General features: G+C 40.2%; 1 protein-coding gene across 2 annotated transcripts in view; it reads right to left on the bottom strand.

The window, feature by feature from the left end:
- GPR156 (G protein-coupled receptor 156) overlaps positions 1 to 17,037 on the bottom strand; it is an 81,970-nt gene extending 64,933 nt beyond the window's left edge. For both annotated transcript variants that reach the window (XM_030802152.1, XM_030802153.1), the window contains exons 1-2: positions 16,745 to 17,037; positions 16,379 to 16,515 (exon numbers count right to left, since the gene is read on the bottom strand). In XM_030802152.1, coding sequence (XP_030658012.1) covers positions 16,379 to 16,515; positions 16,745 to 16,840 — 233 coding nt within the window. In that variant the 5' untranslated portion in view covers positions 16,841 to 17,037. The remainder of the gene's footprint in view (positions 1 to 16,378; positions 16,516 to 16,744) is intronic.
- Positions 17,038 to 17,514: the final 477 nt, after the last annotated feature.

The raw sequence follows: 17,514 nt of genomic DNA, 5'->3' as shown, positions 1-17,514 counted from the left end.
TGAGAACTCCCTCACTATCATGAGAACAACATGAGGGAAACTGCCCCCATCATCCAATCACCTTCCACCAGGTCCCTCCCTTGACATGTGAGGATTACAATTTGAGATGAGATTTGGGTGGGGACACAGAGCCAAACCATATCAAATTATAACAATATGTCAGCATCACTACTCTTGAACTTTGGGGCCACCGCAAAATAAGGGTTACTTGAACACAAAGCACTTCAATACCATGACAGGCAATCTGATAACCAAGATGGCTACTAAGAGACTAACAGGCAGGTAGTGTATATGGCATGGATATGTTGGACAAAAGGAGGATTCGTGTCCTGGGTGGGCCAGAGTGGAACAGCATGAGATTTCACCATGCTCCTTAGAAAGGTGTACAATTTAAAACCTATGAATTGGTTATTTCTGGAATATTCCATTTAATATTTTCAGGCCATGGTTGACCACAGGTAACTGAAACCATGGAAAGCAAAACCACAGATAAGGGAGCACTACTATATTGCATTTTTAGAGTTTTTTTTTTTTTTTTTTTTTTTTTGAGATGGAGTTTCACTGTTGTCACCCAGGCTGGAGTGCAATGGAGCAATCTTGGCTCACTGCAACCTCTGCTTCCTGAGTTCAAGCAATTCTCCTGCCTCAGCCTCCTGAGTAGCTAGGATTACAGGTGCCTGCCACCATGCATGGCTCATTTTTTTTGTATTTTTAGTAGAGACGGGGTTTCACCATGTTGGCCAAGATGGTCTTGAACTCCTGACCTCAGGTGATCCACCCACCTCAACCTCCTAAAGTGCTAGGATTACAGGCGTGAGCCACCACGCCCAGCCAGACATATGATTTCAAATATTTTATTCTAGTCTGTGGCTTTTTCTCATTCTCTTCAGATTCTCTTTGAAAGAGAAGATCTTCTTAATGATTATAAAGTCTAATTCATCAGTGTTTTCTTTTATGGACCATGCTTTTGGTATTGTACCTAAGAAATAGTTGCTTATTCCAAGGTCACAAAATTTTTTATCTGTTTTATTTTATAAACTTTACAGGTTTAGGTTTTATAAATAGGTCTGTGATCCACTTTGAGTTAATTTCTTAATATGGTGTAACATGTAGCTAGATCAAAATTCATTTTTGCATATGGATATCCATTTGTTCCAGCACTATTTGCTGAAAAGACTGTCCCTTCTCCACTGAATTGCCTTGGTACCTTTGTTGAAAATCAGTTGACCATATGTATGTGGATTTATTTCTGGAGTCTATTCTGTTCTGTTGATGAATATGTCTATCTTTGCCCAGTACCAAACTGTCTGCATTACTGTTAGTTTTGTAATATGTCTTGAAATCAGGTGGTCTTAGTCTTCCAACTTCATTCTTTTTAAAAGTTGTTTTGTCTATTCTAGGCCCTTCATATTTTCACATGAATTTTATAATCAGTTTGTCAATTTATACAAAAAAAGGAAATGTGACTGTTATTGGATCAAGTCTATAAATCAACTAGGGAAGAACTGACATTTAAACAATATTGAGTCTTCCAACCCAGCAACACAATGTATCTCCATTTATTTAGGTTTTTTTAAATTCTCTTAGCAATGTTTTAAAGTTTTCAGTGTACAGGCATTTCACATTGTTTGTTAGGTTATCCCTAAATATTTCATCTATTTAATGCTGTTGTAAATGGTATTGCTTTTAATTTCACTTTTTCAATTGTTTGTTGTTAGTATATGGAAATAAAGTTGAGTGTTGTACATTGATCTTGTATCCTGCAACCTTGCTAAACTCATGCATTAGTTCTACTAGTTTTGTTTTGTTTAGAGATAGGGTCTGGCTCTGCTACCCAGTTTGGAGTGCAGTGGCAAAATCTTAGCTTACTGTAGCCTCAAACTCCTGGGTTCAAGCAATCCTCCCACCTCAGCCTTCTAAGTGTCTGGGTCTAAAGCTATGCACCACCATGCCTAGCTAATTTTTTTAATTTTTTATAGAGACAAGGTCTCACTCTGTGCCCACACTGGTTTTGAACTCCTGACCTCAAGTGATCCTTCTGTCTCAGCTTCCTAAAGTGGTGGGATTACACTTTGGGTGGGTGAGCTACCATGCCTGCCCTGTTTCTGCCTTTTAAATGTTTCACTGCGTAGGGGCCGATATTGAACATTCTTAAAGAAAAGAATTTTCAACCCAGAATTTCATATCCAGCCAAACTAAGCTTCATAAGTGAAGGAGAAATAAAATACTTTACAGACAAGCAAATGCTGAGTGATTTTGTCACCACCAGGCCTGCCCTAAAAGAGCTCCTGAAGGAAGCACTAAACATGGAAAGGAACAACCGGTACTAGACCCTGCAAAAACATGCCAAATTGTAAAGACCATCGAGGCTAGAAAGAAACTGCATCAACTAATGAGCAAAATAACCAACTAACATCATAATGACAGGATCAGATTCACACATAACAATATTAACTTTAAATGTAAATGGGCTAAATGCTCCAATTAAAAGACACAGACTGGCAAACTGGATAAGGAGTCAGGACCCATCAGTGTGCTGTATTCAGGAAACCCATCTCACGTGCAGAGACACACATAGACTCAAAATAAAGGATGGAGGAAGATCTATCAAGCAAATGGAAAACAAAAAAGGCAGGGGTTGCAATCCTAGTCTCTGATAAAATAGACTTTTATTTTTATTTTTATTATTATACTTTAGGTTTTAGGGTACATGTGCACAATGTGCAGGTTTGTTACATATGTATCCATGTGCCATGTTGATTTCCTGCACCCATTAACTCGTCATTTAGCATTAGGTATATCTCCTAATGCTGTCCCTCCCCCCTCCCCAACCCCACAACAGTCCCCGGAGTGTGATGTTCCCCTTCCTGTGTCCATGAGTTCTCATTGTTCAATTTCCACCTATGAATGAGAACATGCGGTGACTGGTTTTTTGTCCTTGTGATAGTTTACTGAGAATGATGTTTTCCAGTTTCATCCATGTCCCTACAAAGGACATGAACTCATCAATTTTTATGGCTGCATAGTATTCCATGGTGTATATGTGCCATATTTTCTTAATCCAGTCTATCGTTGTTGGACATTGGGGTTGGTTCCAACTCTTTGCTATTGTGAATAGTGCCGCAATAAACATACGTGTGCATGTGTCTTTATAGCAGCATGATTTATAGTCCTTTGGGTATATACCCAGTAATGGGATGGCTGGGTCAAATGGTATTTCTAGTTCTAGATCCCTGAGAAATCGCCACACTGACTTCCACAATGGTTGAACTAGTTTACAGTCCCACCAACAGTGTAAAAGTGTTCCTATTTCTCCACATCCTCTCCAGCACCTGTTGTTTCCTGACTTTTTAATGATGGCCATTCTAACTGGTGTGAGATGGTATCTCACTGTGGTTTTGATTTGCATTTCTTTGATGGCCAGTGATGATGAGCATTTTTTCATGTGTTTTTTGGCTGCATAAATGTCTTCTTTTGAGAAGTGTCTGCTCATGTCCTTCGCCCACTTTTTATTGGGGTTGTTTGTTCTTTTCTTGTAAATTTGTTTGAGTTCATTGTAGATTCTGGATATTAGCCCTTTGTCAGATGAGTAGGTTGCAAAAATTTTCTCCCATTCTGTAGGTTGCCTGTTCACTCTCATGGTAGTTTCTTTTGCTGTGCAGAAGCTCTTTAGTTTAATTAGATCCCATTTGTCAATTTTGGCTTTTGTTGCCATTGCTTTTGGTGTTTTAGACATGAAGTCCTTGCCCACGCCTATGGCAAAAACTGGAAGCATTCTCTTTGAAAACTGGCACAAGACAGGGATGCCCTCTCTCACCACTCCTATTCAACATAGTGCTGGAAGTTCTCGCCAGGGCAATCAGGCAGGAGAAGGAAATAAAGGGTATTCAATTAGGAAAAGAGGAAGTCAAATTGTCCCTGTTTGCAGATGACATGATTGTATATCTAGAAAACCCCATCGTCTCAGCCCAAAATCTCCTTAAGCTGATTAGCAACTTCAGCAAAGTCTCAGGATACAAAATCAATGTACAAAAATCACAAGCATTCTTGTACACCAATCACAGACAAACAGAGAGCCAAATCATGAGTGAACTCCCATTCACAATTGCTTCAAAGAGGATAAAATACCTAGGAATCCAACTTACAAGGGATGTGAAGGACCTCTTCAAGGAGAACTACAAACCACTGCTCAATGAAATAAAAGAGGATACAAACAAATGAAAGAACATTCCATGCTCATGGGTTGGAAGAATCAGTATCGTGAAAATGGCCATACTGCCCAAGGTAATTTATACATTCAATGCCATCCCCATCAAGCTACCAATGACTTTCTTCACAGAACTGGAAAAAACTACCTTAAAGTTCATATGGAACCAAAAAAGAGCCCGCATCGCCAAGTCAATCCTAAGCCAAAAGAACAAAGCTGGAGGCATCACGCTACCTGACTTCAAACTATACTACAAGGCTACAGTAACCAAAACAGCATGGTACTGGTACCACAACAGAGACATAGATCAATGGAACAGAACAGAGCCCTCAGAAATGATACCGCATATCAACAACTATCTGATCTTTGACAAACCTGACAAAAACAAGAAATGGGGAAAGGATTCCCTATTTAATAAATGGTGCTGGGAAAACTGGCTAGCCATATGTAGGAAGCTGAAACTGGATCCCTTCCTTACACCTTATACAAAAATTAATTCAAGATGGATTAAAGACTTAAATGTTAGACCTAAAACCATTAAAATCCTACAAGAAAACCTAGGCAATATCATTCAGGACATAGGTGTGGGCAAGGACTTCATGTCTAAAACACCAAAAGCAATGGCAACAAAAGCCAAAATTGACAAATGGGATCTAATTAAACTAAAGAGCTTCTGCACAGCAAAAGAAACTACCATCAGAGTGAACAGGCAACTTACAGAATGGGAGAAAATTTTTGCAACCTACTCATCTGACAAAGGGCTAATATCCAGAATCTACAATGAACTCAAACAAATTTACAAGAAAAAAACAGACAACCCCATCAACAAGTGGGCGAAGGACATGAACAGACACTTCTCAAAAGAAGACATTTATGCAGCCAAAAAACACATGGAAAAATGCTCATCATCACTGGCCATCAGAGAAATGCAAATCAAAACCACAATGAGATACCATCTCACACCAGTTAGAATGGCCATCATTAAAAAGTCAGGAAACAACAGGTGCTGGAGAGGATGTGGAGAAATAGGAACACTTTTGCACTGTTGGTGGGACTGTAAACTAGTTCAACCATTGTGGAAGTCAGTGTGGCGATTCCTCAGGGATCTAGAACTAGAAATACCATTTGACCCAGCCATCCCATTACTGGGTATATACCCAAAGGACTATAAATCATGCTGCTATAAAGACACATGCACACGTATGTTTATTGCGGCACTATTCACAATAGCAAAGACTTGGAACCAACCCAAATGTCCAACAATGATAGACTGGATTAAGAAAATGTGGCACATATACACCATGGAATACTATGCAGCCATAAAAAATGATGAGTTCATGTCCTTTGCAGGGACGTGGATGAAACTGGAAAACATCATTCTCAGTAAACTATCACAAGGACAAAAAAACCAAAGACTGCATGTTCTCACTCATAGGCGGGAATTGAACCATGAGAACTCATGGACACAGGAAGGGGAACATCACACTCTGGGGACTGTTGTGGGGTGGGGGGAGGGGGGAGGGACAGCATTAGGAGATATACCTAATGCTAAATGATGAGTTAATGGGTGCAGCAAAACAACATGGCACATGGATACATATGTAACAAACCTGCACATTGTGCACATGTACCCTAAAACCTAATATATAATAATAAACATAAATGTTTCACTGGATTTTCTACATAGATGATCAGGTCATCTGAGGGTAAAAATATTTTCATTCTTACTTTTTTTAAAAAGTAGGTGACTTTTGTTTATTTTTCTTACCTTATTGCACTGGCTAAAACCTCCAATGTTGAATAGAAGTTGTGAGAGTGGATATCTTGTCTTCTTTCTGATCCTAATGGGAAAGGATTCGGTCTTTTACCATTAAAAATGATGTTAGGTATAGGTTTTTTTTTATAGATGCACATTATCAGGTTGAGGAAGTTCTCTTCTTTTTAAATTTTTTTTAACTTTTAAGTTCCAGGGTTACCTGTGCAGGTTTGTTACATAGGTAAACATGTGCCAGGTGGTTTGCTGCACAGATCAACCCATCACCTAGGTATTAAGCCCAGCATCCATTAGCTGTTCTTCCTTATGCTCTCCCTCCCCCAACCTTCCCCAACAAGCCCCAGTGTGTGTTGTTCTCCTCATATGTGTTTATGTGTTCTCATGGTTCAGCTCTCACTTATAAGTGAGAACATGCAGTGTTTGGTTTACTGTTCCTCCATTAGTTTGCTAAGGATAACGGCTTCCAGCTCCATCCAAGTCCCTGCAAAGGACATGATCTTATTCCTTTTTATGGCTGCACAGTATTCTATGGTATATATGTACCACGTTTTCTTTATCCAGTCTATCATTGATGGGCATTTGGGTTGATTCCATGTCTTTGTTATTGTGAATAGTCCTGCAGTGAAGTTATGCATGCATGTTATCTTTATAATATAGAATGATTTATATTCCTGGGTATATACCCCATAATAAGATTGCTGGGTCAAATGGTATTTCTGATTCTAGATCTTTGAGGAATTGCCACACTGCCTTCCACAATGGTTGAACTAATTTACATTCCCATCAACAGTGTAAAAGCATTCCTTTTTCTCCACAACCTCACCAGCATCTGTTGTTTCTTGACTTTTTAATAATCACCATTCTGACTGGCAAGAGATGGTATCTCATCATGGGTTATTTTGTTTTATTTTATTTTATTTTTTTATTTTTGAGACATTGTCTCACTCTGTCACCAAGGCTGGAGTGCAGATCTTGGCTCATTGCAACCTCTGCCTCCTGGGTTCAAGCAATACCTGGGTCCAAGCAATTCTTGTGCCTCAGCCTCCCGAGTAGCTGGAATTACAGGTGCTCACCACCATGCTTGGCTAATTTTTGTATATTTAGTAGAGACAAGATTTGCCATGTTGGCCAGGCTAGTCTCGAACTCCCAACCTCAAGTGACCCACTCATCTCTCATTGTGGTTTTGATTTGCATTTCTCTTATAATCTGTGATGTTGAGCTTTTTTTCATGTTTGTTGGCTGCATGTATGTCTTCTTTTGAGAAGTGACTGTTCATGCCCTTTGCCCACTTTTTAATGGGGTTATTTTTTTCTTGTAAATTTGTTGAAGTTCCTTGTAGATTCTGGATATTATACCTTTGTCAGATGGATAGATTGCAAAAATTTTCTCCCATTCTGCAGGTTGTCTGTTCACTCTGATGACAGTTTCTTCTGCTGTGCAGAAGCTCTTTAATTAGATCCCATTTGCCAATTTTTGGTTTTGTTGCAATTGCTTTTGGCATTTTTGTCATGAAATGTCTATGTCCTGAATGGTATTGCCTAGATTTTTGTCTAGGGATTTTACAGCTTTGGGTTTTACATTTAAGTCTTTAATCCATCTTGAGTTAATTTTTGTATACGGTGTAAGGAAGGGGCCCACTTTCAATTTTCTACATATGGCTAGCCAGTTTTTTGCAGCACCATTTATTAAATAGGGAGTCCTTTCCCCGTTGCTCATTTTTGTCAGATTTGTTGAGTATCAGATGTTTGTAGGTGTGTGGTCTTATTTCTGAGTTCTCTATTCTGTTCCATTGGTCTATGTATCTGTTTTTGTACCAGTACCATGATGTTTTGTTTACCATAGCCTTGTACTATAGTTTGATGTCAGGTAGCATGATGCCTCCAGCTTTATTCTTTTTGCTTAGAATCCTAAGCAAAAAGATATTGGGGCTATTGGGGCTCTTTTTTGGTTCCATATGAATTTTAAAATAGTTTTTTCTAATTCTGTGAAGAATGTCAATGGTAGTTTAATGGGAATAGCATTCAATCTATAAATTTCTTTGGGCCATATGGCCATTTTCACAATATTGATTCTACCTATCCATAAGCATGAAATGTTTTTCCATTTGCTTGTGTCCTCTCTGATTTCCTTGAGCAGTGGTTTGTAGTTCTCCTTGAAGAGGCCCTGCACTTCCCTTGTTAGCCCTATTCCTAGGTATTTTATTCTTTGTAGCAACTGTGAATGGGAGTTCATTCATGATTTGGCTCTCTGCTTGCCTGTTGTTGGTTTATAGGAATGCTAGCAATTTTTGCACATTGATTTTGTATCCTGAGACTTTGCTGAAGTTGCTTATTTGTCTGAGGTTCTGTTTTTTTATTGTGTCTCTGCCATGTTTTGGTATCAGGATGATGCTGGTCTCATAGAATGAGTTAGGGAGGAGTCCCTCCTTTTCAATTGTTTGAAATAGTTTCAGAAGAAATGGTACCAGCTCCTTTTTGTACCTCTCGTAGAATTCAGCTGTAAATTCGTCTGTTTCTGTGCTTTTTTTGGTTGCTAGGTTATTTGTTACTGCCTGAATTTCAGAACTCATTATTGGTCTGTTCAGGGATTCAATTTCTTCCTAGTTCAGTCTTGGGAAAGTGTTTGTGCCCAGGACTTACCCATTCCTTCTAGATTTTCTAGTTTATGTGCACAGAGGTTTTTATAGCATTCTCTGATGGTTGTTTGTATTTCTGTGAGGTCAGTGGTGATATCCCCCCTATCATTACTCATTGTGTCTATTTGATTCTTCTCTTTCTTCTTTATTAGTTTAGGTAACAGTCTATTAATTTTTTTTCAAAAAAAACCCCAGCTCCTGGATTTGTGGGTTTTTTGAAATTTCTTTTTGTGTCTCTTATCTCCTTCAGTTCCACTCCAATCTTGGTTATTTCTTGTCTTCTGCTAGCTTTGGGATTTGTTTGCTCTTGGTAGTCTAGTTTTTTCAGTTGTGATGTTAGGTTGTTGATTTGAGATCTTTCTAGCTTTTTGATGTGGGCATTTAGTGCCATAAATTTCTCTCAACACAGCTCTAGCTGTGTCCCAGAGATTCTGGTACATTGTCTCTTTGTTGTCATTACTTTCAAGGAACTTCTTGATTTCTGCCGTAATTTCATTATTTACCCAGGAGTCATTCAGGAGCAGGTTGTTCATTTCCATGTAGTTGTATGGTTTTGAGTGAATTTCTTAATATTGAGTTCTAATTTGATTGTGCTGTGGTTGGAGAGACTGTTCGTTATGATTTCAGTTCTTTTGCATTTGCTGAGGAGTGTTTTACTTCTGATTATATGATCAATTTTAGAGTGCCATGTGGCTATGAGAAGAATGTATATTCTGTTGTTTTTGGGTGGAGAGTTCTGTAGATATCTATCAGGTCCATTTGATCTAGAGTTTAGTTCAGGTCCTGAATATCTTTGTTAATTTTCTGTCTCAATGATCTGTCTAATATTGTCAGTGGAGTGTTAAAGTCTTTCACTATTATTGTGTGGGAGTCTAAGTCTCTTTGTAGGTCTCTAAGAACTTGCTTTATGAGTCTGGTTGTTCCTATATTAGGTGCATATGTATTTAGGATAGTTAGCTCTACTTGTTGAATTGAGCCCTTTACCATTATGGAATGCCTTTGTCTATTTTATCTTTGTTGGTTTAAAGTCTGTTTTGTCAGAAACTAGGACTGCAACCCTTGCCTTTTTCTGTTTTCCATTTGCTTGGTAAATTTTCCTCCATTCCTTTATTTTGAACCTATGTGTGTCTCTGCACTTGAGATGGGTCGCTGGAAGACAGCATCTGGGTGTTTGCTGATGCTGACGGGTCTTTGCTCTTTAGCCAGCTTGCCATTCTGTGTCTTTTAATTGGGGCATTTAGCCCATTTACACTTAAGGTTAGTGTTGTTATGTGGGAATTTGATCCTGTCATCATGACGCTAGCTGTTTATTTTGCCAACTTGTTTATTTGGTTCCTTCACAGTGTCACTTGTCTGTGTACTTCAGTGTGTTTTTGTAGTGGCTGGTAAGTTTTTTCTTTCCCCATTTAGTGCTTCCTTCAGGAGCACTTGCAGGGCAGTCCTGGTTGTAACAATTCCCTCAGCATTTGCTTGTCTGAAAAGGATCTAATTTCTCCTTCACTCATGAAGCTTAATTTGGCCTGAGATGAAATTCTGGGTTGGAAATTATTTTCTTTAAGAATATTGAGGCCGGGCACAGTGGCTCACGCCTGTAATCCCAGCACTTTGGGAGGCCAAGGTGGGAGGATCATGAGGTCAGGAGATTGAGACCATGGTACCCCATCTCTACTAAAAATACAAAAAATTAGCCGGGCGTGGTGGCAGGTGCCTGTAGTCCCAGCTATTCGGGAGGCTGAGGCAGGAGAATGGCGTGAACCCGGGAGGCGGAGCTTGCAGTGAGCCAAGATCCCGCCACTGCATTCCAGCCTGGGCGACACAGCGAGACTCAGTCTCAAAAAAAAAAAAAAAAAAAAAAAAAAAAAATGTTGAATATTGGCCTCCAATCTCTTTGGCTTCTAGGATTTCTGCTGAGAGGTCGACTGTTAGTCTGATGGGCTTCCCTTTGTAGATGACCTGGCCTTTCTCTCTGGCTGCCCTTAACATTTTTTCTTTCATTTTGACCTTGGATAATCTGACGATTATGTGTTTTGGGGTTGATCTTCTTGTGGAGTATCTTACTGGGGTTCTCCACATTTCCTGAATTTGAATGTTGGCCTGTCTTGCTAGGTTGGCGAGGTTCTCCTGGATGACATCATGAAGTATGGTTTCCAACTTGGTTCCATTCTCCCCATCTTTTTTAGGTACCCCAATCAGTTGTAGGTTTGGTCTTCTTACATGATCCCATATTTCTTGGAGGTTTTGTTTGTTTGTTTGTTTTCATTCTTTTTTCTCTATCCTTGTCTGCCTGTCTTATTTCAGAATGACAGTTTTCGAGCTCTGAGATTCTTTCTGCTGCTTGGTCTACTCAGCTATAGACACTGGTGATTGGATTGTGAAGTTCTCACGTTGTGTTTCTCAGCTCCATTAGGTGTTTTATGTTCCTCTCTAAACTGGCTATTCTGGTTATCAGCCCCTGTAATGTTTTATCATGATTCTTAGCTTCTTTGCATTGGGTTAGAACATGCTCCTTTAGCTCAGCAAATTTCGTTATTACCCTCATTCTGAAGGCTACTTCTGTCAATTCAGCCATCTCAGTCTCAGCCCAGTTCTGTGCCCTTGCTGGAGAGGTATTACAATCATTTGGAGGAGACGAGGCACTCTGGCTTTTTGAGTTTTCAGCATTTTTGCATTGATTCTTTCTCATCTTTGTGGGCTTATCCACCTTCAGTCTTTGAGGTTGCTGACCTTTCAATGGGTTTTTTTGGGGGTCTTTTTTGTTTATGTTGTTGTTGCTGCTTTTTCTTTTAACAGTCAGGCCCCTCTTCTGCAGGGCTGCTGTGGTTTGCTGGGGGTCCACTCCAGACCCTAATCACCTGGGTCCCTCCTGCACCTGGAGGTATCACCAGCAAAGGGTGCAAAACAGCAAAGATGGCTGCCTGCTCCAACCTGATGCTGGCCCAAACACTCCTGTTAAGAGGTGTCTGGGGATCTCTTTGGGAGTTCTCAGCCAGTCAGGAGGAATGGGATCAGGGACCTGCCTCAAGAAGTAGTCTGGCTGCCCCTTGGGGGACTGGGTGCACTGCACTGGGGGGATCCCCTTTTGTCCAGACTGCCCAGACTCTCCAGAGCCAGCAGGCAGGAAAGGCTAAGTTGGCTGAACCACAGAGACTGTGGCTACCCCTCCCCCAAGGGGCTCTGTCCCAGAGAGATCAGAGTTCTGTCCATAAAACCCTGGCTAGAGTTGCTGAAATTCTCACAGGGAGGTCCTGCCCAGTTAGGAGGGATGGATCGGGGTCCCACTTAAAGAAGCAGTCTGGCCACGATCTGCCACAGCAGCTGTGCTGTGCAGTGGGGAGGAAGTTCTGTTCTACGCTCAGTTTGTTGAGACTTTATCAGAAATGGATGTTGAAGTTCGTCAAAAAATTTTTCTGTATCTACTGAGATGATCATATAGTTTTCTTTTTTAGTTGGTAAATGTCATGAGTTATTGATCAATCTTTAGATATTAAATAAAGCTTGCATTCCAGGGATAAACCTCACGTTGTCCTGATGATGTATTCTCTTTTTAACATTTGGTCATACTCAATTTGTTAAAATTTTGTTTAAAATTTTGAATCTATGTTTATAGGACATATTAGCCTATAGCTTTCCTCCTCCTCCCCTCCCCCCTCTCCCCTCCTCCTCTTCTTTTTCTTCTCCTTCTTCTTCTTCTTCCTATTCAATTTTGAAATCAGGGTAATGCTGTCCTCATAGAATGAGTTGGGAATTACTTCCTTATTTTCAGTTTTTTTAGAAGAGTTTGAGTTGAACTGGTAATATTTCTAAGGCACAGCTTAGTTGGGTGCCTGTGGCTCAGGTTTTCACATAAGAATACAGTTAAGGTGTCACCTGTTTCAAAGTTCACTGACATGGCTGTTAGCAAGCCCCAGGTACTTGCTGGCTACAGGCTGGAAACATCAGTTCCTTGCCAATGGGGGCCTCTTTACAAAACAGCTTATAACACAACAGCTGGCCTCCCACAGAGTGAGTTAGTCGGACAATGAGAGAGATCTAAGATGGAAGCCACAGTTTTTGTGAACTAATGCCAAAAGTGACATCTCACTAATAAGCAAGTTAGTAAGTTCACCTCATACTCAAGGAGAGAGGACTTCATAGGAGTGTGACTACAAGGAGGTGGGAATCATTGAAGAACATCTTAGAGGCTACCTACCATAGTTGTTTACAACATTACCTTATCCCTCGTATCTACAGAATCTATAGTGATGTCACCTCTCCCATTCCTTATTTGGGTAATTGTATCTTCTTTCTTTTTTTTCTGATCACTTTGGCTAGAGGTTGATCAGTTTTCTTATCTTCATAGCTTTTGGCTTTACTGACTTTTTTTCCTATTGTTTTCTGTTCCCTATTTTATTTTCTAACCTGATCTTTATTATTTCCTTTCTTCTACTTACTTTGGGTCTCATTTGCTCTTTTTTTCTGTTTGTAAGGTGGAAGATGAGGTCATGGATTTGAGACGTTTCTTCTTTTCTAATATGGGGCTTAGTGCTCTAGATTTCCCCCAATACTGCTTTAGTGGCATCCAACAAATCTAGGTTGTATTTTCATTTTAATTCTGGTCAATATTTTCTAGTCTTCCTTTTGATTTCTTTTTTGACCATGGATTATTTTAAAGTGTTCTATGTAGTTTCTAAATATTTCAGGATTTTCCAGAGATCTTTCTATTACTGATTTCCATTTTAATTTCATTGTCAGAAAACATACTTTATATGACTTGAATCCCTTAATTTTTTTTTTTTTTTGAGACAGAGTCTTGCTCTGTCGCCCAGGCTGGAGTGCAGTGGCACGATCTCAGCTCACTGCAACCTCTGCCTCCCGGGTTCTCCTGCCTCAGCCTCCCAAGTAGCTGGGACTACAGGTGCATGCCACCACACCCACCTAATTTTTGTATTTTTAGTAGAGATGGGTTTTCACCATGTTGGCCAGGCTGGTCTCAAACTCCTGACCTCTGGTGATCTACCCGCCTAAGCATCCCAAAGTGCTGGGATTACAGGCATGAGCCACTGCACCCGGCTTGAATCCTTTTAAATTTAATGAGACTTTTTCTATGGCCCAGAATATGATATATCTTGGTAAATGTTCCATGTGTACTTCAAAAGAATATGTATTCTGCTGTTGTTGGGTGAAAGGTAATATAAACGTCAATTGGGTCAAGTTGGTTGATAGTGTTCAAGTTTTCGTTATCTTTACTGGTTTTCGAAATTTTTATCAAAAATTCAATATCTGCAACTGGATTTAAACATTTTTGTATTATTTTTATTGTGTTAAAATATTTTTCTTCCTCTCCTTTCTTGCATGTACACACACAAGAATACTCACACACACAGTCCCAAATTTAGAGACCACAGAATTGTAATGAAATAAAGCATCTGATTGTGATGCTGCATCTTTTAACAAATGTATTGTTCAATAAAACACTTTTGAAACTGGATTATTTTATCTTTCCTTGTCTGACCTTGTAAGCCACTTAATTGTAAAATGTGTTTCTGTTCACAGTACCTCTTAATATTTTATTCTTTATGCCAAGTCATGCTCCCACTGCAAACAAAACAGGCAGCAAAATCTTTAATAGAGTGAAAGAAATATAAGGGTTTCTAGTATAATGCTGTTTACAGGTATTCCTGTTTTAACAGGATATATAAATACTTGATAAACCTTGTATTCTGCAAAATTATATGTAAAAATAATAGACTGTGTGGAAAATAAGATGCGGTCATAACACTCAAAACAGTTAACTTTGTAACAAGAGTATTAATAAAATATTAATTATTCCAATGAAAACACTACCACCCAGTAAATGTCCACTATCATTTGTACCCAGGATCAAAGTCAACTTCTACAGTCTTAAATCTCAAGACACAGGTCCTCAGGGGCATTTATCTCCAATAGATAACATTGTCAAAAAACTAAAAATCTGCTCTGGATCTGTGCTTTAACAATCAACTGAAGTTTTTAAACATAAGGCAAATGTCTTCTCAGCTTCTTCATCTACTCCTACAGCCTCATCTTGTAGGGAAGACACAAGTTCTTAAGCCATTAAGCCAGCCACTACTTGCCCTAAGGGAAGGAACTGCCAAGCTTAAAGCTTCCTTTACTAGCTGTGAGAAAGCTCGCCCCTGAATGTTTAAATTACTGATTTGCTGGGGGAAAAGTAACATATGAATCAATGACATAATTTTCTTATTACCAACTGGGTAATACCAATTGAGTATTACTTTGCATTATAGAAACATGTTACAGCTGAAAAGACTGTACTCCATAGTTCTCTAACCTTGAAATGCATGATTTTCCCAGTCATTTTGTTGGCAGCAGCCACTGTTGGGATTTAAATCTCTTTCCTCCCAGGATCACTGGATGCATATTTACTGAGCACCTATTATGTCCCAGAGTCTGTTCTAAATGCTGGAGACACAGTGGTAAGCACAAGAGGACAGGCAAAGTCCCTGTGTTTGCAGACTTCCATTCTGGTAGGGGATACAGACAATCAACAGGTAAATCAACAAATATGGTAATAGCAGACTATGCTTGCTATAAGGAACATAAAACAGGCTGACAGGATATGGAATGAGATGAGGGGGTGATCATGGTAGAGATGCTACTTTAGATAGGATGATCAGGGGAGGTGTCTCTGAAGAGGTGACACTGGAGCCAAGACCTATAAGATGAGAAGGAACTAGTCATGGGAATATCTGAAGAGGACTTCCAGGCAGAGGGAACAGTACAGGAACAGTAAGTACAAAAGCCTTGAGATGGGAGTCAGCGTAGTGTGTTTGAGGAACATAACGAAAAGTGGCTGAGGCAGTCTCTGGGGTACACTGTAGTTGGGGTGCCACATATCACCACCATGCTGAGGCTGACCCAACAACCAAGTCACTGCTGCTTAACAATTCCTTGTCCTCCATGCCTAACATGGCAAAACAGCATCCCAAAATGCAACTGACTGATTCTCATCTGAGTGTCAAATCCACAGGCAATGGAGCACGACATGCTTGGTCACCACACAGGGTAAGGCTGTAGTGGGGCTGGACAAGTTTGGCTGGTTTGAGGAAGTTGTTAATTTCTGATTGTGGGCTCCATCTAGAAGTCAGCTGTGGGCTAAGGAGAGGGCTGGAGCAGGGCTTCTCATGAGGCACCTGGGACAGCTGTGGTAGGATGAGGGTACAGTGTTAGGGTGGGAGAGATGGGATGGGCCCTGAGGAAGGATGAAATTGCATCCAAGGCAAGGTGGTATAAGTCCCTTCAGAAAAAAAGTCACCATTTTGCTTCTTTTGCGAATCCTGGGAGCCATACCTACCTTGATGAGCTGGTGACTTTCTAGTCAGCCAGAATTATCTAGCAAATAGCCAGGTAGCAGTGTTTCACTGCTTTTGCAGAAACCCTAACTCACCCAGACTGGTTCTGCTGTGCTGTCCTCAAGCTTTTGTGTTGTTTTGGAATCCTCTACATGGTCTTCATTTTAAATATAAATACCCCATCTTCTCAGAAGGATTGTACCTCCATTATAGAGTGAGACTCTTCATTCTCTTCTTTGGATACCCTTGCAGTAGTTAGCACAATACTGACCTAGATCTTTCCCCTTCTCAACAGGTAGACTATTTCAGAGGGAATGTCTCATGTGGCTTAATCCTGTAGTGGGAGACCAGCTAGTGGTTTGTGCTGCCAAAAGATACTAACATTTGGGGTTTCATGATTCAGCTATGTGTGATGAGAAACTGGGCTGCTTACCTGTTCTTCCTGCAGTGAATTGTAAAGGCAAGAAAGAAAAGTATCAGCAGAAGTCCACAGCTGAGAAAAGTCCAAACAATACCCAAGAGGACAGGAGATAATGAAGAGATGGTCTTACTGCCATGGTGGGAAGATGTCTGAGGACAGAATAAGGAAAAGCTGTTAGGAATGAAGGATCTTCTATAGGTCAAAAACAAACTGCCCCATCGTCACCAAGTGCTGGGAAATATGTATCCTGCATGAGCAGTTCCTCCTCCTACTCCTCCCCTTCCTCGTCCCCCTTTCCCTCCACCTCCTCCTCCCCAACACCACCACCACCACCACATACATCTGGGCAGCCCTGGCATCCTGTAGCTGCTCACTTACAATTATTGTCTTGCAGAGATCATGAAGGGGTCTCCGATGCAGCTCCTGGCCAGGAAAGCTGTCACACAATTCAGAGCAGTTTATTTCAGGCTCCATGTCACCACATGCCCCTGCTGGTGTGTGCTTATTCACAGTCTTGGTTACCCACTGGTAGGGATGCAGATCTTTGACTAAAACACAGGAGCAACTCAAATCTTTTCTTCAGAGGCCCCATTTTGGAGCTGGCTGCAGGCTCAGAATCCAGAGTGAACAACCCATTCAGGTAGAAGTGAAGGGTTATTTCACTAGACTCCTTCATCAGACATCCTTCAACTGGTCACCCTCCAAAATCAGACATCCTTCAACTGGTCCCCTGCTGCCAGTGCATGCCATGTGAGTCAAGAGTGGACATCTTAGTAACCATCAGGCTACACAAGGTGATGATTCTGGTTAACCACCAGATGGCAGTCACTGCTCAAGTACCCTCACTCTGGTTCCTGAAGAAAGGAAAGCAATTAAACCTGTTAAACAAAGGCACGTACACACACACACACACACACACACACACACACACACACACACACGTAAATGGTTTATTACAGAGGTTTTAAAATATCTATTTTAATTATATAGTTATATTTTCTTATACACTTATATATATTACAAAGGTATCAAATATAACATACGTAAATAAACATATTTTAAGCCATTATAGTAAATAATATTTTTAAAGCAAAGATAAAGCATATCTAACATTTTCTGAAGTTTCTTTTCATATCCTTTTTACAGCC

The sequence above is a fragment of the Nomascus leucogenys genome, chromosome 21 (genome assembly GCF_006542625.1).
Source record: "Nomascus leucogenys isolate Asia chromosome 21, Asia_NLE_v1, whole genome shotgun sequence".
NCBI classification, from domain to species: domain Eukaryota; kingdom Metazoa; phylum Chordata; class Mammalia; order Primates; family Hylobatidae; genus Nomascus; species Nomascus leucogenys.
This window is presented reverse-complemented; position numbering and strand designations above follow the sequence as displayed.